Source organism: Amblyomma mixtum, chromosome 5, assembly GCF_055824585.1.
Source record: "Amblyomma mixtum isolate Tamu chromosome 5, ASM5582458v1, whole genome shotgun sequence".
Lineage (NCBI taxonomy): Eukaryota > Metazoa > Arthropoda > Arachnida > Ixodida > Ixodidae > Amblyomma > Amblyomma mixtum.
In genome coordinates, this window is record NC_143016.1 from 44,940,238 (window position 1) to 44,961,276 (window position 21,039).

At 45.0% G+C, this 21,039-nt stretch overlaps 1 protein-coding gene across 22 annotated transcripts in view; it reads right to left on the bottom strand.

The window, feature by feature from the left end:
* Window positions 1-289: 289 nt before the first annotated feature.
* The window catches only part of LOC149341952 (pregnancy zone protein-like), a 156,664-nt gene continuing 135,914 nt past the window's right edge, over window positions 290-21,039 (bottom strand). For 8 of the 22 annotated variants that reach the window (XM_089544232.1, XM_089544252.1, XM_089544246.1 and 5 more), the window contains 15 exons: window positions 19,714-19,924; window positions 18,423-18,651; window positions 16,637-16,873; window positions 15,333-15,384; window positions 15,116-15,208; window positions 14,044-14,220; window positions 13,110-13,348; window positions 8,720-8,951; window positions 8,019-8,206; window positions 4,839-5,051; window positions 3,961-4,076; window positions 3,709-3,796; window positions 1,795-1,869; window positions 1,385-1,487; window positions 290-904 (listed from right to left, as the gene is read on the bottom strand). In XM_089544232.1, coding sequence (XP_089400358.1) covers window positions 861-904; window positions 1,385-1,487; window positions 1,795-1,869; window positions 3,709-3,796; window positions 3,961-4,076; window positions 4,839-5,051; window positions 8,019-8,206; window positions 8,720-8,951; window positions 13,110-13,348; window positions 14,044-14,220; window positions 15,116-15,208; window positions 15,333-15,384; window positions 16,637-16,873; window positions 18,423-18,651; window positions 19,714-19,924 — 2,297 coding nt within the window. In that variant the 3' untranslated portion in view covers window positions 290-860. Of the gene's footprint in view, window positions 905-1,384; window positions 1,488-1,794; window positions 1,870-3,708; window positions 3,797-3,960; window positions 4,077-4,838; window positions 5,052-8,018; window positions 8,207-8,719; window positions 8,952-13,109; window positions 13,349-14,043; window positions 14,221-15,115; window positions 15,209-15,332; window positions 15,385-16,636; window positions 16,874-18,422; window positions 18,652-19,713; window positions 19,925-20,796; window positions 20,836-21,039 lie in introns of all 22 variants that reach the window. The other 14 variants (XM_089544248.1, XM_089544242.1, XM_089544239.1 and 11 more) reach the window with 4 other exon arrangements.

A 21,039-nucleotide genomic window follows, 5' to 3' on the forward strand; every position in this document is an offset into this window, starting at 1 on the left:
CTTTCGTTATCCTCCAAGTCTGTCAAATATGCTGCGTGAGTTGTAGAATTTCTAGATCACTGAACAGTTCTCGTGGCCAATGACGCCCTCTTAAGACGCAGGGGAACTAAAGGTATAACTTGTTTTTCTCACGCCCACTTTTGAACTGTCTCCTTTGGCCGGCATTGTGCATGAACAGACGCAGGGATCATACTGATGATCCCGACCAGGACGCCTTGTAGAAAAAGACATTGAAACCCTGCTAAGGGCGTCTGCTTTGCGCTGCCAGACGGGTCAATAAACGACACGATTGTGAAAAAAATTAGTTTTATTCACTCTTTGTGACACTATTTGTAACGGTGAGGCCTCGCAGATGACGACGTGCTTTTTTCGCAAGTAGAAAATATATAAAGCTACTCTTCCACTCGGCTGGCTAAGACGCGCTACGGGAAACTCAACATGGCGACGTCAAAAGTTCACGGCTCGGTTCACGCACACAAAAGCACACACACTGCGTATCGTTCCCTAAGTCGACCGTATTGTCTATCGAGGCGATAAGATGAAACATCATGTGACCATTGTCTTGATTTCTTCGCGATGCGCGCTGTGGAAGCCATTAATCATTTTTTTCTTCTTTCGCGACATGGCACGTATATGTATGTCCGTCCCAAGAAGTGTGACCGGTATAAAAGCCTTTGGTGGTGAACACTACCGAGGAAGCGAAAAAGCATGATTCCAGTAAAAAGACAAAACTGAAAGCCAAAGGGTAAATGGGCATGGACTGAATGGTATGCTGAGACTCGTATCGTCTTGGCGCGTTCGTTCAAATAAAAGAGAACAACAAAAAAGTAAGAGTAAGAAAAACTGATGGCCGATGTTCACTAGCAGGACGCCACAAGAGAGTAGGGCACGGAGTCGCTGTTTTCTGTAAAAAGAAGAAAACAAGGCAGAACAAAATTTAATTGTTGAAAAGCAAGGTAATGAGCCCTCAATTCTGGTTCAGCTCCAGCGTGTGAAGACTAGAGCCACAACTCGCTGTACAATAAGCCTCTCTAGCCGCCCTCATATGAGTAGCTGTCATTTAAGGAAGCGGAATTTGTGCTTAATAGTGCGATTAAGGTGTTGCTTTGCTCTCCTAGATTAGGAATGATATAGAGAACCGAACTCTTAGATTTCCGTCAGCCATCTGGATTCATGTTCCTTGCTGTAAATGTGAGCGAAGAGATGAAAGACATGATTACATGCAAGAAGAGAGCAGAAAGAAACTTCCAGCTTCCATTCTGGACTGGCAATTAGAAAATGATTGGAAGAATTTTGATTACTAACAAAAGGAAACATTGCAGACTGGTTTCGCACTCAACAGCAAACGGTAATGGTCATGAAGTATAAAAAGCACCGCTCTTACCTTGCTCGTAATAGTCGTAAACTTTAACTGTGGCAGGTTTGGCATCTTCAATAGCGAACTCACGGTGAACGCGAACGTCGAAGCACTTGCTTTCGGACGTTATCTGAAAAAGGCAGACCTCTTTCAGAAATATCCTTTTGGAGGAGAAAGGCTACATTATACTGCTGCTATTTATTTGTGAGGACTACGTACAACAAAGGCTATCATTTATAAAATCCAATACGCTGCCCCCTGAGTTTCCTGTTTTCTTCTTTTTTGCAAATATAGGATCAGAGCTTTCAGTCTGCATTCACTGCAGACAAGTGCAGGCAGCTCTCCTAAGCTCGCCTAGCACAGTGGTGACTGAAGAAAGTACCCAAGTGTCTTGTTACAGCATGCATACAGCAATGGAATAAACTTGTCGCACTTACTTCTTCAAAGTAGAAGTTAACCTGGTTCTTTTCAACTTCGTGCCTTTTCAGCTTGATGTTGTTGTCACGGTAGAGCTGAAAGAAAAGTTTTTGCAGATATTGCATGAGCTGAAAATATTAAAAGTTTGATACCACCGTTTACTGCTTTACATCGGCTGGCTTTTGTATTGCGCTCATGAATATAGCAGTTGGGTTTGAGTTTGCGACCATCATGATTGAGTCATCCATACAAATCAGTATAAAGTTTACAACATGCAGTAATTTGTGCAAATTTCGACTTAAAGGCTTTGCTGCCCCTTGCCACTAGCAGCTTGAAATGAACAATGAAAAAAAAAGTACATTGTGCATTACTTCATTGTCGTGAAAGATACGGATACCACAGTATGCCACTGACAGACTGATCTGCTTGAGCTCAATTAATACAGCTTAAATAGCGTCTTTGAGTTGCAGCCTTGTAATAAGGATGAAACAGGCTCGGTAATACAAGCGAAATAAATTTAATTTCGCAGGTGCAGGAAGGTCAATTAAACAGAGGAAACAAGGACTAGGTACCTCACTTTATGTAGATAAAACTAGCCATAGTAGAATGGATTAAGGAGGAAATACAACAATATACAAAATGTCTTCAAACGTTTTCGCTTCAAAATTGGTTGTTGTGTATATATTAAGATGCTGTTAACTTTGAAAAATAGAGCCCGATGAGAGCAATTTCATTCCTGCATGACTCTATTCCTTTTATCTGAGAAATTGGCCCCTGCATTTCAGTTTAAATTCAATTTACCCAACTCAATACAATCTGAGTACAAAAACGTTAACAAGCATTATAAAATTATTTCCTTGGGCAAAAAGTAACAAAAAATCTGTTCGCCGTATATCCACCTTTCTGAAACGTTGCACGTGCACTCCAACATTGTGCTTTTAAGCTTCCACAAAATCGACAAACTATGCGCTACTTTTACGGAAACGTTGAAATGCAATTTTATTGCCAGAAGCACTAAATTTTAGAACAAACACTCTTCCCACACTCTTGAAGAAGCGAGTAACAAAAGGTCGCGGAGAATCATTACAATAAGGCAAAAACATACTATTCACATGCATTGACTTGCCTCAAACCTATGTGTTCATCCTAATTACTGGCTAAGCAAGATGTATGACCTAGTATTAGTGATGAATTGTTAATAATAAAAGGTTTTGAAAAGACTGTCGGCACCATTGTCACAATCTGCAGATGGTACAAACCAAGGGGTTTAAATGCAAAGTTATGTAAGTTGAAATGAATCCTTATGCATGAACAGTGAAAAAAGCGTAATTTAGTTTTTGCAATAGATGTTTGACATAGGCTCTTACTTGTCTTAACCTTTTTTTTAGTTGAAGCAATGCTTTATGATTTAAGCCGATGTTCAATGAAACACTGATGAAACCATCTAGCTCTAACACTACTAATCAGCTTTTATTGAGTGTACTGAAAATAAATCTACAGGGAAGTTATTGCCAACTACAGTTCAAATCATTCGTGGGCAACTAACTGGCTTCCTGTTAACTTAAATTCAAAAGAGACTGAGTTGACCTGTAGAGAATTGACTTCCTATAAACTCATATCAGTAGAGAATGTTTTGAAATCTTAACGAAAGAGCTCAATGAAATTGGAGCTTTTATTTCGATGCTATACACTCTAAAAGGACTGAGTAAGGTGTCAGTTGAAACTCAATATGTACTTTTTTAAGGGTTATGCAAGAAATTTCTGGCACATGCATACTTTTTCTGATCCTCAAAACCTTCTTTTCATGCAAACTTTCTTTTAGAGAGATGTTTAAAAACGAGATATGCAAGTTTGGAAGGTATAGCTGGTCTTTCGGAACAAAGCTGGAACAAAGCTCTGAAAATCTGCATTTTGCAGTGAGCATAGCATCTTACGCCAAATATGTGATCCTCGTCTGGAATGTAGCCGGATACCAGCTTGAGTTCCACCACTGCCATGTTGGACGGTTGGTCACCGTCGAACCTAAATCAAAAAATGAAATTTTTTATTTTAAAGAGCAGCACTCACTGTGAAGTGGTTTGGAAAGTTATGTTCATGTATCCTTTCATTTTTTAGCACGAGGAAGGACAGCATGGAAATAATATACAATCTGAACATACATACAGCACTTGGTCCAGTTTACGCACCTCAAACAGATCTTGAGCTTATGGTCATTGCAGTCAGACACCTCTTGAGACGTAGTGGCTGTGAGCTCAAAGCCCTCGCTCTTCGGTGCAGTGTGAACGTTGTACTTCAGAGTAGTCTGAGCAGTGTATAAAAAAAGAAAGGAAACTTGTACACAAGTGCTTCTCAAGTGAGCACTAAAAATACCTTCTAGTTCAAACGGCCTTAAATCTGATTAATTGGGAATGTTAGCAATATTCTGCTTTCTCTAGCATTAGTTTTTGTCACAATAAACTATACTTTCTATGTTATGCCAAGCTTTACCACTGCTAGCATCTAATGAGCATGCAATGCGACCAGCTTCCCTGCCAATGAAGGACGTCTAAAAGAGAAAAGATTCCTTACAGGAAGATTACTGGGGCGGTGCGCCACTTATCGCATCTGATAGGGAATGCCTTGGCATTGGCGCTCATCTCTTTATGCTGTTTTTCTGATTCACTGCACGCTTCACCACTTTCGCGCACTATATGCCAAATATGTAAAAATATTTGTGGCCATGTGTGGGAAAATATGGCAGTAAGAGCAAGGAGCCATGTAATGTGAAAGTTTGCAGCCTTTCGCTGTGTCCTCTACAGTAGAGTAAGCCGCCAATTTAAACATTACATTGCCGCTCTCTTACAGCCATCTTTCTTTAATAATTAAGGAAAGCTGCATGTGTAAAAAGTATTATCTGCCTATACAAGATGTAACACATCAAGCCGATGTCGGGTATTTCTGCAGAGCATACGGCATGTATAAGGTAATAAAACAGGAGTCTTGCCAAGGTGCCAAAGGCGATGGAGCACCCACACCTCACCTTATTTGCGGAAGCATACAGTCATGCCGTGGCAATTTGACTTACCGATATAAGGACACATCCAGGACCTGTCGCTTCTGTTGTGAGCTTGTTGGGCAAGTTCACAACTTTCTTCTCCTGCACCACCAGTTTGGTGTCCTCCTTAAGGTTATATGACTCACTGACGTCGGTACCGTCCACCTTAACTGAGATGTCAACAGGATCTTTGCTAACATAAGTAGCGAACGCCGACAGAGCCTGGAGACCGAGAACTGTATCCTGAAATGAGAAACAGAGCTTTGGGTGAAGCGATGCGATGGGTGAAGTGATGTGTGAAGTGTGATTGCAAAAGAAATACTGGTCTAATTAGACAAGGAACTGTGAAATCAGCACATGGAACCACACGCAAAATGCGCACAGGTGTTCTCTACTGATAATGATGAAGATTTAAAGACTGGTCAGTGTTAATGGCACGCCGCGGAGTCCAACATGCCATCTACCACTACACTTGTGTCTGCAGTGCCTCTCTGGAGCGAAAGTTTTCTCGGTCTCAAACCACCCATAGAAAAAAGACTGCGCTAAACGTATCAAGTAGTGCAAAGCATTCACGAGACTCAACGAATAATTTCTCTTAACTGTTGGAACTCGGCTAGTCATTTCCTATGCAGACCATTACTTACCTGACAGCAACGCGACGCTATTGGCTGAGACTGCTCGGAATGCTGGGTTGGTGGACTTATATGTGAAAGCTAAATATCACGTGTAGCTGTACAGCTGAGGCTTAAATCGCAGTCCAAGCTTCTAATAATTAGGCCTACACTTGGAAAAAAAAGCTAGTTGTAATTACTAACTTCCTGGTAGTAACCGCCCGTCTCATATAATACTAGCTAGGCAGTAACTTCAAGGTAATAACGATTACTGCCTCAGAGGGGTAGCCGCAGGAACTACCCTTTGTAACATTTAGTACTATCCTTAGGGTAGCATCTGCAAAGACCTTTAATGTGGTAACGGCAACTACCCTTAGTAGCACTTAAAGGGACTATGAAACAAATTGATTGAGATTACGTAAAGATAGGCAATCCATCACTCGTCACCCCAGCGAAAGAATTTTCGAGCTAGCATGAATAACAACGAAGTTATAGACGATTAAAAATCACGCTCCTCCTCTCCCCCCTCAACTCATACGCGCGGAGCACCAAGAAAAAATAAAGAAAACAGCTCCGGGACTGGGCTCCGCCCATGAATACGTCATTCGCTGACGTTCGGTTTACGACTTCCGGTTGTCGCACTCCTGAGGAGCAGCGTGCGTCGGCAGCGTCTCTCCGGTCTCGGCGCTTTCTTTGCTCCCGAACTCCCGGCAGAAAGACGCGGCAGAGGTAAATTGAAAACATATGCGTGAAGGCAATGCCCTGGCCCGCGCTTGCCCGAGGGGGTCGCACGGCGGCTCGAGCAGACGATTTTCACCGCTACCGGAAGTGTGCCCGTGACGTCGTAGCTGCCGCAGCTCGAGCGAATGACAGCGTGTGGTGGCCTACTGACGTCATGGGACTAGTGACGTCTGTTTTCCCGGTTTTGGTTTCAAAATCGCTCCCTATGAAGACACCAAACGGCCCGCGAATTTTAAAAAACGCGATTTTTAAAAAGCCATAATAAATTGCCGGCTCAGTTCCGAAGACTCATACTTGGTGTCAGTGCTTCTGAGCATAACTTCTAACATTTACAAGCAGCTTTTAATTCTTTTCATGGTCCCTTTAATACCACTGAATCTAGTAACAACATATGCAAAGCCAAAGTCGGGCAAGTTGGATAACGTTAATGGTGAAAAAATAGGGCGAAAGGAACACGAGGCATGGAAAGGGAACAACGCATACAAGCGCTATATCAAAAGGAACACAAGAGACGGGAGGGAAACGCTTGTCTACGTCATTTCCTTTCCGTCCGCCATGTTCCTTTTGCGCTATCTTTTGATCATGAACAACTAATATCAGTTACTACTTTTGAAGGTAGTTACAGTAACCACCTTTAGCACTTTTACTACCTCTGAACATAGTAACAGTGGCTACCTTAAATTTCATTTACGATCTTCGACAGTAGTTACAGCAATTACCTTTGGAAACGTTTGCATCTAGATAGAAGTAACAGCAACTACTCTTAACAAATGGCACTACTTTCTTGTTGGTGAAGTAATCCCTAATCTGAATGCTGGATAACATGCAGGCACTTTCCCATCGTTGTAGCATGTTGCTTATCAAAAATATGGCTACAGTTGAGTTAGAATCAACATGAAGCAGACGCTCATATGGCTTCGAAACAAAAAATCAATGCCAACATTATAACTCAAAGGGAGACATAAGCATTCATTAAGGCTAAACAAGAAAGTATTTGCATAAATGTGCACATGCCAAGGTTACCGGATACATTGATATTCACAGGTAGACATGACGCTAAGCATGTATGGCGAGGCAATTAAAGATGTACCATAAGCATATTTGAGTAACTAACAGGAATTGCTCATGGGCGATGTAAAACATACAGGATAACATATATGATTAACAAATATGATTTAGTAGGCGAGAGGGTTAGACTGAGAGGTGGGAGGCGAGATATCAAGACCTCCAGCGCATGCTGGTACACCGACTGATGAATAGACGCACCTGGGTGACAGCACCACAAGATTATCTCATCGGCGTACGCAAGCACACGGATAGATGGGATGGTCTCTAGGGCTCGAACAAGAGGAATAAAAGCCACATTGAATAATGTGGGGACGATAACGGAGCCCTGGGGCACTCCTCTATTGGAAGTGAAGCTACCAAACAGCTTTCCATGGACACGTACACTGAAGGTTCGATTTGTTAAAAATGTGTGAATGGAGAGGCGAAACCGGTGAGGGAGACCCCTGAATTTTCTGCGCAAGTGAGGTCGCTTGCCAAGCTTCCTCTTCGTCATCAGCGCCGCTGTCGATGCCAGCGCCTCTACAGGTTGTTGATGCAAAACACTTTGCTTGATTCATTCATGACCTACATTGGTTGGTGCTGGTTTTCATGTCAACTCTTTCAGCCACACATCAGTGACACTAGCAGCAACACCGCGCTAAAGGCTCTCGCCTCACCGCAAGTGCCCCCCCTGAAGTTTTTAGGTTCGTGTCCTAGTGCCCATAAGACCTCATGATGCTCGTCATGTGCAGAAAGGGAAGCTGCAAGGACACCAAGCTATTTGTGTGCGTTCCATGTGACGTCCAGCTACCTGTGTGGATGGGAAGCCTCCGCGGCTGTTCCTCTTGGTCGCCATCCAGCGGACGATGGGCTGCGCCTTGCTCAGGTTCTCTTGGGCGTTTAGCTTGAGGTAGGCGAGCACTGCATAAGCGGCCGTTTCCACGTCGGCCGACGCCGATGGGCCCTTCTTGCCCGCGTTGCTCCAATACGTCAGGGCACCTACATCGGGAATAAAAAATTTTTGAGAACAAGGCTCTATCCCATAGCTCGCACTATTTATTAAGACGGTTCTCTAAAGCATGGCACAGAGCAGTTAATTTGGATGGAGTTAATTCTTCAATCCCCTAAAAGAGGAGGGTTAGAAATTCGATTCAATCGCGATTTGAAAAGACTCTCTCTGATATACGAATACCTGTTTCGCTTTGCTACTCAGGTTCCAACATGGCAGCGCTCATTTGTGGAAGTCTGCCAGATCGGTGTTGAAGAAAAGCCATTCTCTCATTCATTTTCAAGTGCTTAGAAAAAATTACGCTTCAAGTTAACCAAGGGTGGGGGTGCCACTTTGGCATTTAAATGATATACGTATATTGTAATATTTCACTGTTCCTTCAGGCAGAACACAGTGGGATTCGACACGCGGTTATTGCGCCCAGTTGTGAGTAGCCAGAACATCGCAGCTCTCACATCACACTTGGCAAAAAAACGGCCGAGGCAGTCCAATGGCCAACACACCTTTGTGAACAGCGATGGATTCCAATTTCTCAAGGTACACTTTGGCAGACTCATGTCCCGCCAGGGCTGCGGCGTAGGCGGATAGGGCCAAGTTGTGGGCGCTAGGGTCACGCTGGGCACTGATGCAGCGCAGTGCAGTCTCAACGACTTTCTCGTCCGCAAGGCCGCCCTCCAAAAGAGCGGTGAGCACGTACGCCGTCAACGCTCCCGGAGCAGTGGAGTTGACCTTGCCCTGCAGAGATGCAGGACAGAATCGTGTCAACAGGAATGAAACACTTCAACTTTGTAATTGTATTTAATAGTGGCTCCTGCTTTCAAAGGTCTGAATCATCACTGACACTAGTGTTTTTCCTATTCCTGCTGGCGAACGAAAAACTCACATGCGATTTGCTCCTGTGTTGCCCTAGCTGCGCACGTTTAATGAAATTAAGCTGTGCCCGCGTAAAGCGGTCGCACTGCGCATGTGCCATGCTGCTTAAAGTCTACAAAGTCTGTTTTTATAACTACATTAGAATCACTGCGAAAGCACGGGTTAGAGCCACGTAGAAGACGACGAAGAGCGGGCCGCGCCACGGTAAGGAGCGCCGACACTAGGAGAGCTTCTCGGACATACGCTGTGAGATTTTGCTAGGCTCTGAACTTCTGGGTTATTGCCACGTAGAAGACAATGATGAGCGGGCAGTACTGTGGTGAGCCATTCGACGATAGGGTGTTTTTTCACTTTGTCTCTGGAACTTCTATGATCAGAAAAGGGTCAATGTGAGAAGGTACTTTTGTTCGTCACGGGTGGGGAATCATACGTGTGCAAGGCAGGAAAGGAACTGACGCTTTTCTACAAAATGGTTCCCCGGACCTGCGTTGTTCATGCAATACATCGTGTCACCAAATGTGTCCAACTCTCTTTTCCCCAAGCGGACGCGTTAGTATCTAGCACAAATGAGGTGTTTCTTAAATCTCCGTCCAGAATTGCTGTTTTCTGCGCCACAGCACCTGACATTCCTCTGCCGCCAAAGCCTGTTTTGACTCGGTGGGGAAGATGGATAAACGCAGCATGCTATTACGCACGGCACTTTGAAGTGGTCAAATCTGTCTTTGATGAAATCAAGGATGACGCAGCGTGTGCGATGAAAGAAAGCGCTATGTTCGAAGATGCGAGTTTGGAAAGAGAATGGAGTGCATATTGCAACCGCGCAAAACGACGAGGGACGAAGAGAGGAAAGCACAGGACAAGACACGGACCGGACCGGACATACATAAGTGCAAACTTCTCAACATTGAAGCAAAGGATGGCAGAGTTGTGAAAGACTGGACTCTCAATAGACGATTCATTGAAGGCAGTCGGAGAAGGTCAAGCAACACTTCGGCGACTGAAAGGAAAGGGCGCTATTGCTTCTATGAAGGTGCAACAATTGGTAGAAAAAATAGAGGCCTAGAAACAATTTCCAAAATCGAAGACCTTCTAGGCGGAGATGATACGGCCACATCACCTGAAGGCTTGAGCCCCTATGAACTCTCATGTTTTAGGTTCACACCTCTAACTTCATGTGACGTCGAAAGAAGCTTTTCAAAGTAAAAAGCTATGCTTAGCGAAAACCGAAGGAGCTTGAAGTTCAAAAACCGGAGACTGTGCTTTACTGTGGCGTGCTTTAATTGATAACTGCGTACGCTCTGTGCTTGACTGACAAATCTTGTACTAATAAGGGGTATTGTTCAAAGCGCCTATTTTTGCTTTATAGCGCCTATTTCAATATTTTTTTAGAGCCTAGATGCCTGCCAATTTCAGGGTTCGTTAGTGCCTAAATTTCCAGGCCCTAGTCATTAGCAATATGGATAAGATAGTTCAAATAGCCGAAGAATTCTACACAAATCTCTACAGTAGAGTGAGTGCACTCAGAACATTAATGAGACACAGCAGAGCACAGAAATGGAACAACCCGCCAGTAACGAAAGAGGAAGTAAAGAAAGTCTTGGGAGCAATGGATTTTTTTTTTATATAAGCATGCTTTCAGCTTCAGCAATCAGGAGATGCGCTGGGCACCCAGCTTGCTGAAGGTGATCCGCTTGCTTCAGAAAAACATCTTCCTGAAGATGCTTGCATGATTTTACAAGGGCACTCCTGAAACAAGACTTTATGATGGCTCTCTTTACCAGTTTAGAGTGTGCCAAGGCGTACGGGAGGACTGGCTTATTTCCCCTTGGCTCACAGGCCCAGCAGACGTGCTCAGAGTGGAAATATGGGCACGAATCCAGGAATCGAATGCGTCTATTGCCCGTGCACTCATGAGTTATTGTTTAGAGGTTGAAGGCAGTCAGTGAACAAGGTCACAACTTGGGACACTCATGTCTGCAAACATATCCTTTGTTGTCTTTCAAATGTACTAGAAATTCATCTACAAACCTTAACACAGCAGAGACGCCAAGCTCGGCGCATCAGTCCCATAACTTAAGGTCCCGGGAAGCAATATATATATCGCTCAGGATTGATGCGACACATGATCCTATATAAATTCCATTCCGTTGCGAGACGATGTGGCCGTCGAACTGTGCTAAGGTGGAGTTTAGGTAGGTTGAAAGCAACTCCAACTGTTGTTGTCAAGATGTGTAACCAACAAGCCAGCCACTATACATTAAGCGAGTTCTGTGTAGTGTCCATTGCCTCACTAGAGGCTCTGGAGGCCCGCGGAGAACTCGCGGGTGTACGGTATAGAGGCCTCCCCCGACTGGGGAGGAGGTAGCCTATGGAGGGGTTGGCAGGCCCTTTTTCAAGGGTGGCAAGGCAGCCTTAGCCGCATCTGCCGGGGGCAGGAATGGCCCTGCCAGAGGCGTTGCCTTGGCAGAGGCTGAAGCTGGGTGTGGTGCTCCACCCCTGCACACCACATCCGCGAAGTTTGTCTTTGCCGTAAATGCAAATGGGTTTGTTAATGCCAACTTTTTTCTGGCTTCTTTGAATGTTATATTTTCTTTTGTTTTCAGTGTTATGGCTTCTTTCTATGCATTTTTTCATCTTGGACAAGACCTGGAATAAGCATGGTGATCTCCTTCACAGTTGACACAGTGGAACGCCACTGCACCGCAGTTCTCAGTTGCATGATCTTTCGTGGCACATTTCGTGCAGGTTTTGTGACCGTGGCAACTGTTCAACTCATGGCCGCATCTTTGACAGTTGAAGCATCTGCGGGGATTCGGTATGTATGGTCGGACTTGAATTTTCAGGTATCCCACTTCTATTTTTTCTGGCAATGTGCATGCATAAAATGTGAGGATCAGGTGCTTTGTAAGAATTTTTTGTCCTTTTTATGGATAGTTATTCGCTGGACATTGGCCATGTTTTCATCAGCAAGACCATCTAGCATTTCTTTTCCTGTGATGTGGAGGAAGTCTGAGTCTGAGATTACGCCACGAGCGGTATTTAATGTCCGATGTGCACTGATAGTCACAGGGACTTCCCCAGTAGACTGAATGTTCGAGAGCTTTGAATACTGTGTTTTACTGTCAAGTTCGAGTAGCAGGTCTCCACTGTCTATTTTGCGTACTCTGTATCTTAAGCCTAGGGCATCTGTGAGATTTTGACACTAGGGATGGGGACAATATTCAGGCTGTTTTTTCTTGGACTTCAGAGTGAATTGCGTAGTATTTAGCAAAAGTTTTTTTTTGTTCTTTTCCAGGAAATTTGCCGTGACTTCAGTCCGCCTCCTTTTGTCGGGGCAATCGATTTTTTAAACATGAGAAGCCATAAAATGGATATGTTGTTCAGCCACGGTGCCAATCACCCACCATGGAGCCCAACAAGGAGACGGGACAGGAACTTTGAAAAAAAGCCCGGCCCATGTACACTGTAACTATAACCAAATATGACGTAATTCAGGGTGGTTAGCCAGCAAAGGTTAACCCTCGCCACCTGAAAGAAGGAAAACTACAAGAAGAGAGAAGCAGACAGGAGAGTTGTGAGAAAGGGATAGGAAAGTGAAAGATAGAGGGGAGGATAGGAAAAGGCGACTGCCGATTTCCCCCGGTCAGGTCAGTCCGGAGGTGCCGTCTACAGGAAGCTGGGGCTAAAGTGGTGTGTTGCCTCTGCCGAGGGGCCTTAAAGGTCTAAATGCTCGGCATTGACTCAACTATGAGGATCCCCTTTTCCCCGGACGCGGCGATGCCACGCACGGCTAAGCGTGGGTGCTCGGTTCCATGGTGGCGCACTGCTCACCATCCCTGAGGATGTCCCTGCGGATGCTCAGGAACCCATGGTATCGCACCAATTTCTGCATGAAGCAGATGCCCAATGTGTCTTTTGTTACATTACACTTCACGAACAGTTCGCCAGGACAACTGTTCACCATTGGTAGTCACACGGTTTCCTGCAAAGCTTTGCGGTAAGAAGTCACATAGGACTAACCTTCAAGCCAGAGCTAAGAACAGTGCCGATGTTCTGGAAGCAGCCGTTGGTTTTCTGCTTAGAGATGATCCACTTTATGCTCTCGTTGAGGTTTCCGGCATCAATAGGAATGTATTTCTCAGCCTGTTTGAAGGACTTGACTACAAACGCCGTGAGGAACATGCTGCCCACGTTGTCGCGGTTTCCAAAGGCGCTGTACGAACCATCGTAGTGCTTGTACTTCTGCTGGCGCTGGTAGCCTGTTGAAAATAAGATATTTTGGGTCCAGTCAATGCCGAATGTGCTGTTTATAAGTTCAGCATTACGCTTGCAAATGGACCGACAGTTAAAGCGGCGTTTTTGGCGACTATAGAGAGCTACTCTAACAAAAAAAATACACACAGCGCTGCAAAAGCTGCAGTTGGTGTCCGCTATAAACAAGGGCTGAAAGCACAAAGCTGGCCACACGTAATAGAGATTTGCAAGTGACCTCAACTTGGCAGTGCTCGGGCTTCATTGAGCCAGTCGGAAACTGTTCAGCTGTGCAATTCTTAGATTTAATTTATTTTTAACTGGTGCCAGCTACGGCTCCCATATTGCCGTAATGCGTTAGAGTAGTAGAAATGTAGGATGTCTCTATAAGCCTTTTCTGTGGCATATGTGGAAAACAGTCGTGGCTGCATAAAAAGTCAAGATTAAGCCACCACTCGATGATGTCGCTCTACGGTGCATCGACGGCATGCATCTACTCTGCAATGGAACAAACCTCTGTAAAGATAAATAAACAAATACTTGTGAAGCAATTGCGATTGAGATCTAATACAAAATATGCGTGAGTGAAAGACATTTTCAATGTTGAATATACTTCCGCTACGTAATAAAGCGTTCTAATAAGCCATTGAGTTAAGCTGTAACCGGTGAAAAACCACGGACGGGACCAAGGTGGGCTTATTACCTGTCTTGAGATTCTGCACAGCCTTTCTTTCGATGTCTTCTTGATTCTTGCCCGTAGCCTTGAGGTAGTCGAGGACATAGACGTTTGGCGTAAATTTGACCATATTCTGCTCACCACATCCTGTTGGAACTTGCACCAGCGAGTCTAGGTTCTTGATTGCTGGACCCATAATATCTCCTGCAGATCAAAGTAGACAGCTTGTAGTTTTGATGATTGTAAATAAATTGCACAGTGCAGACTGGAACATTCTGTCAGGAATACTGAGCTTTTATTCTATAATCTGGAATGCATTTCATTCACTAGTGTAACTTTACTGCCGGCAACCAGCCACACTACAGGCTGTTTTTGGTCGGTAGGAGCTGATACCTTTGTGTTCTCTTGACGACTGTTCTTCTGTTATTCTCCTAAATCACAGCTAATTTGAGAAGTCACTCTTTAGGTATAAGGCGGTATTTATCCAACCAAAGACAAGGCAGTATACACTGTGGTATCACCAGCAGAAGATATGACGCAAGCAGTATTCATATACCTCCAGCTTATGCTAGTGGAAGCAAGTGCATCAGGAGGCAATTGCAGCCTGCCTTTGCAGAGTTTTCAGGCAGCCACCGAGGAACTTTTTATCGAAGAAAAATGGCACAATAGGCAGTAGACATGGAGTCTTTTGTTTTATACTTGTATGTCTTCCTTCACTTTGCAGACAGCTTGATTTAGATATAGGTGAGCTGGTGCTAAGGCTTGGTTCTAATGGAGTCAAACTTTCAGAACTAAGGACAATTTGAAGCCAAAGTAGGGACCTTTTTTTTTTTAAATGATCCCCCTAAGCGGGGCATTTCACAAAGGTAAGGCTAAGACAAGGCAATTCTAATCACACATTTCGTTTGCACAGCGCACTCAAGATATGCGACCCAGTGAAGAAAACCACGCAGACTGTACAAGAGAAAAGTAAAACGGGCTCTCTCTTTCCCTCGAAAAAAAAAGAAGTAGTTCGGCCATGCGTGCATTTTTCAGCTTTTGGAGTCTCGAGTTTAACCAAATGGCTCAAGTAGTGGGTCTGCTGAGACCCGTCTCTTACCTGTGACTGAAACATATGCACGGGCCGATCCCTCCACCAAGTCTTCAGGAAGCACCAAGTCAAATTCATTCGCTGCACCACCTTCTCCTGCGTCTGTTAAGCAATGAAGCAAAAATTAATATTCTGAAATATTCACATCACGCTAGAATGAGAGCAAGTTTCTCAACACCTAGTCACATGGTCACTTAAAGCACCCACACGAAGATAAAATTATTACCTTTAGGACAAGTGAAGACACTCTGTGTCTCTTCCTTAGGGAAGCCTTCCGCCTGCAAAAGATAGACTAAGAAACTCAGTTTCAAACCCCAGTATATCAACATCAACGGAAGTGCTGATAAGTGATTGTTGTGCACTGAAGATCACGTCAAACGAGGTCCAAACAAAAGTTCCTACCCCTGATTTACATAAAACTACGTTGCTCAAACGAAGCACCCTACAACTTGCGGAATTGCTTGCCTGATTTACCATCTACTGATATTAAGACAATCTGACTTCCATGCAGATTAGCTTCGGTCACGTATTCAGCACTTCAAGAAAAGCTGGATGCGAAAGATTAGTGGAGAAAGCTCTGCACCTGCCTATATTAGCATCTAATCCCACGGCTGTAACTTTTAGACTGCAGTTTGTCTTTCATGACTCATGCTTCACGAACCACAAGGGCCAACCGACAGCCTGGCGGAGGTGGTTGTAGAGTGAATATATGTTTTGCTGTGATACTCAGCAAAACTGAATATCACAGGCAGGACGATGCATGAAAATGACGTGGAAGCTTTATGGATTATAGTTTATTAGGATTTAATGATCTGCAACGACTCGGGCTATGAGGGATGTCGTATTGACGGGCTCTGGAAATTACGACCTCCTGGGGTTCTTTAAAATGCACTGACATCGCGCAGCACATGAACCTCTAGCATTTCACCTGCGACCGCCGCGGCCAGGATCTCACACGCTTGTTTAGGAACAGCAGCTGAGCACCATAACCACTCAGCCACCACGGTGGCTGTCGTTGAGGTCGATAGCTGTCTCACGAGATTATAGTGGTACGTAGCAAAAGGTACAGAAGACCCATGATAGCAGTGTAACAAAACATATGCTACCAATTTTATCACGTGCCAAAATACATTAGTGTCTGTCGTTGTTTTTCACTCTTTGCTAAGCATGCTTACATGACAGGGTGTACATCCGCTCACTGCATGCAGCTTTCTTTACATTTCCAAACTCATTCTTTAAAAGCGATAATGAGATAAATGGTTGGTGCTTTTTTTCTCGTCATTCTTGGTTTCTGTTCTTTTCCACTTCCATTCCTTCCTTTGCTTATTCCAAGGAAGCACAGTTACCTATTGTCATCCTCCACAGTATGTCCACATTGATGCACTATTCAGGAGCTAATAAGCAACCACCTCCTTTTATGAACCCTGCTCTACATTGGAACTCCTCTAAACAGACTGGACTTCTCAGTTGCGTGACGTGTGAACAGCAGTAAATGGTAACCCAGTGTCCGTAGAGAAAGCAGATACTCGCCTCGATGATGAGCGGTCGTGTGACTGCGTCCCTGGCCACTACCTTCTCAGTTGGCTGCTCTCCACATGCGGCATCGCTCTGCGATCCGGCTGCCGACACCGTGAGGTTCACCTCCCCGATAGTTTGCGGTCGGATTTGGAACTTGTGCACTTGGCTCTTGCTGCCACACACGCACAGTGTCGTCTCCGACTCACCCTCGATGTGGTAGTCCGCGGATTCAGCCAGCCGCAGGTCGACCTGCAAAGGCGTGCATTCGCACATGTCTGAACAACTACAGGCTAACTGCAGAAATCGATGTATGCAATAGTATCTGCTGCAGGCGCAGATCAGGATATCAGTTTTCTGTAGACGATTCGTTGTTTTGCTAAAATTACTTTTAGTGCGACAGCATTAGGAGCTCGTGCCGCAGAAAAGCCGATGTCGGCATTGTTATCTGTTGGCAATGGGACCCGCTAGCAATCGCATTCTAATCTATAAAGCATTTCAGTTGACTACCATGATCTGTGGCAGTGCAGTGCCATCTATGTTGTAGAGATGAAAGCAAATGCGAAAAGCTTGCGCTGAGGTACGACAGCTTCAGGTTCAATTTGAGTTTGTGTTTAGGATTTCTACGTTCCAAAGCAACTCAGGCTATGAGGGACGCCATAGTGGAGTTCCTCAGTAATTTCAGTGGCCTGAGGTTCTTTAATGCGCACAGACATCGCAAAGGGATTGTGGATTTGAATTTAGAGGACCGGCAGACGAAACCTTTGAAGACATCAACTGGTCCGTATGCGGAGCCTGGTGATAACACGACGGTTTCGCCCCTGTGGGCGGCAGCGTGGGTGCAACCCTTCATGACCACTTCGGGCTTCAGAAGGGCAGACAGCGGTGAGCGGACCTGTATGCGTCATTTTGTGTGGGTGCCAACCATTGCAGTGTGATATGGACCCCGTACCGTCCAAGTGCCTGTGATGTACGCGTCTGTGTGCTGTTGTAGTCAAGGAATGCAATTCCAATGAATACGCATCCATTACGGCCTCTCTGTCTTTTTCCTTTCACTAGAAACTTCCTCCCTTCCCTCATGATGTGGTTGAGGTGTGCACTGATATGTGAGACAGTTACTGCGTTTTTCCTCTCAGTTCAGATCAGATCACAATCACAATGGAGACGCACAACGGCCAATTCAGAGAGCAGCGTCACTGCTGCCCATTCGTTATCTCTTCGGGCAGCGGATGGGCTATTTGGAGAGGCCTCCTATACACAGACTCCGAGCGATTTGTCCAGCGGGCAAGGCATCACGCCAAACGGGTGATGGCGTTCCGTGGACTTCCTGGCAGCGCTGCAACACGCTGTCATGTTCCACTCTTGAAGGCAAAGCTTAAGCGTCCTCCAATTTTTTCGTTGCTTTTCGGCAAATTTCGCTGTCGTTGACTTCTCCTAGGTATGTATGTACCACAAAAATGTGTACGTTTTTGGTGGTAGTGTGAAATTTTCTTGAAGAACAGTGCAAAATTAGACGAGGACTGTAGGAAGACACCACAGATGGACGCTGTTGAAGTATGAAGTTGTCTGAATATTTTTTACGAGAGATCGGATGGTGCTAAAAATATGTCACTGCGGCCTTGCGAAATATGACAAAATCGATTTCTTGTCTTTGTAATGTGTCAAGAGCACGAAAGCTGGATGCCAGATGCTGTGCAGTAGTGCGTGAACCAAACCAAATCCATCAGTTTCCTGAATGGGAATAGAAGGGCAGAAGCGGCAGTGATACAAGTGATGCAAAGACCACAAAGAGGTCGCTCACCGGCAGGCACTTTTCGAGGTAGTTGAACACGGACACCTTGACAGGCACCAGTTCTCCACGCACCACTGAGTAAGGCAGGTTGAACGAGGCGAAGAACGGCTGGAAAGCCTTAATCTTTGCCGGATCCGAGATGCCGATTCCATCCTCTGAATTGATGCACACAGTGCTTCCCACCCACTCGGTGATTGTGTGTGGAATTTTTTCCTTGAAGTTCAGTTCACCATGCTCACTGCGAAACAATTATATGGCTGGTAGGAAAAATATGCAACATGCTCAGCCAGCACTTGATATCAGAAATATTGAGGACATCATGAACAGATATATAAATAGGAAACAATAAAATAACCCTGATGTCTCACAACAGGTCACGAGAACGAGTGTCCAAGAGCCGCCTCTACACCTAATCATGCGAGATTAGGCAATTATTTATACAAAATGCTCCATATGTGTAGGGGAAGTACACAATCGTCTAACAATACATGCATAGGGAAGTACACAATCGTCTAACAATACATGCATCTCGTTATTTGTCTGATACAATGAAGCTACGAATAATAATGATCTCACATACATTGTGGCTGTTGAGGCATGCTTTTAGAAATGTTTTTTGAGTACACTCCAACATTTCTCTACGTCGCATTGATCTATTAAATCAGTGGGCTAGAATTAAAGGTTACAATCTAAGCGCTGACACCTAAGGACGACCAAGATTTGTTTCTTGTGCTTTTAGACCATGAAATAAAGTTGTGCGGGCATCGTATCAACGATGATTTCTTCCCGTATTTCAGCCGGCATTAGGGCTCTGGCTGGCTATTTCTTTCTTTTTTTTGATGATGGTAAGGGATCGTCATAGTCCCCAGACAATACTGTAAGCTCATTGGGACTTGTACTCGATCACTCTGCAGCCCCGTAGTGTCCTAAAGAACTTGATATCGGCGAAAACAAAAGAAACGTTCTCTTGCCTAGTGTAACCATAAAATAGGGTACAACTAAGATACTATGCTACCTCCAATCCAATCTCAAGAATAAACAAGACGACAGTTAAGCCGCATATCCCGCTGTATTGTTTCATCGCTTCGTTTTCATGCGCAAACAAGAATTTGATACCGGCGGCATCGAGCGATCATGCTCGCAAGCTATGATCCATGACTTCAATGGCAGTAGTGATACCCATATTAAAAAGGCAAAATAATAAACCGGCAAAATAATTACTGCAAATTAAGGACACCTCTTTCAGCTTATTGTCCTCGGTGCACTGAAAGGTGACCATCGAATTATGGGGCAAACTTACTCCAGCTCCTTTAGGTCCCACAACCACGTCTCGGGGAAGTAGGTGCGCACTTCGACGGCCGACTTGGCCGGGATGTTGGCCGATGGTGCGCTCTGCGCCACAGAGTCCAGGGCGACGGGCGCGCCGGGCAGGCCACCTACAATGCGGTTGGAAAAGGCCACCCCAGCTGGAGGTGGAGGACCCGCCAGCGCGAATGGTCTCGCTAGGGGGACTACGCAACAGGCAAGATTGCGTAGAGTTCCCGAGGAGGAAAGAGGAATGAACGGAAGAACGGAAGAAGAGAAAAAAAAAAGGTCAGCACAGCCAGCCACCGGCCGCAAGACGCACGGGCAGACACTCGGAGAGGTGCATCTTGAAAGTGGATGATCCTTTGGCCGCAGCATTACAATATTGGCTTTTTTGAGCCCTGACGCACAACAGAGTTGATATAGGCATCTTTTAGTAAGTGCTCCGTTATACATCAGTAGATTCTCACTGAATTTGAAAACCACGCTGATCTACGGATTCTTTCGCAGAGCGCACACTGAATATCCAGAATATTTAAACACCAGAATTATACAGGTAGACTAATTCAAAAAGTTACATATGCTTCGAATAAAAAGTATTTTTGGCAGACGTACCTTAGGGAATTGATAAAAAGTTCGCATTTATAATTTGGATGAGTTAATAAGTTGTTTGTTCCAGAATTTTCTGCTGCGAGTCCAGTCCAATGTAATTTGCGCTGGGCCAGGATCTCCTGTCTGTATATTTCTAGTGTTAAAGCAGCTGCTCTAGACACCTCGGTGAATGAGCCAGTGCGCCTTGCGGCACCCTGCACTTGTGTACAAGCTCTAATGTTGTGTGTTAGCGGGAGCCTGGAGAGCCAACCACCTCAGGACAGGAGAAAGCTCGAGGTCAGGAAAGATGGCGAGACGAAGGCGTGTCACCGCATCTGCAGGACAAAGTGCGCGAGCGTGCTGAGAGGTGCCCTGCATGACCGCATCTCAGAACACGGAATCCCCGCGAGACAATGTTAGGCAAGGCCAGCAGTGGCAAACAGCAGGCAACCCCGTGATTAACGACAACTATAGTGTGAACATTCACCTTTCTGCGTAGCTCTGAATGGGGCTGCTGTTGTCGAGACTAGAAGACGTTCACAGGGCCGAAAAAGGGACAAAAATACGAGGGAAATTTGTTTTGTTCTCCTCATGCTTTCAGCTGTGATATCGCTAAAGAAAACATTTCATCAGGCATTCAGTCCGATGACCAGTGCTAAATACGTTATGGTCGCAGCTTTCACCTGTTGCTGTTGGCCGGGAACGACCTCATGGTCGTACTGCTTGATGT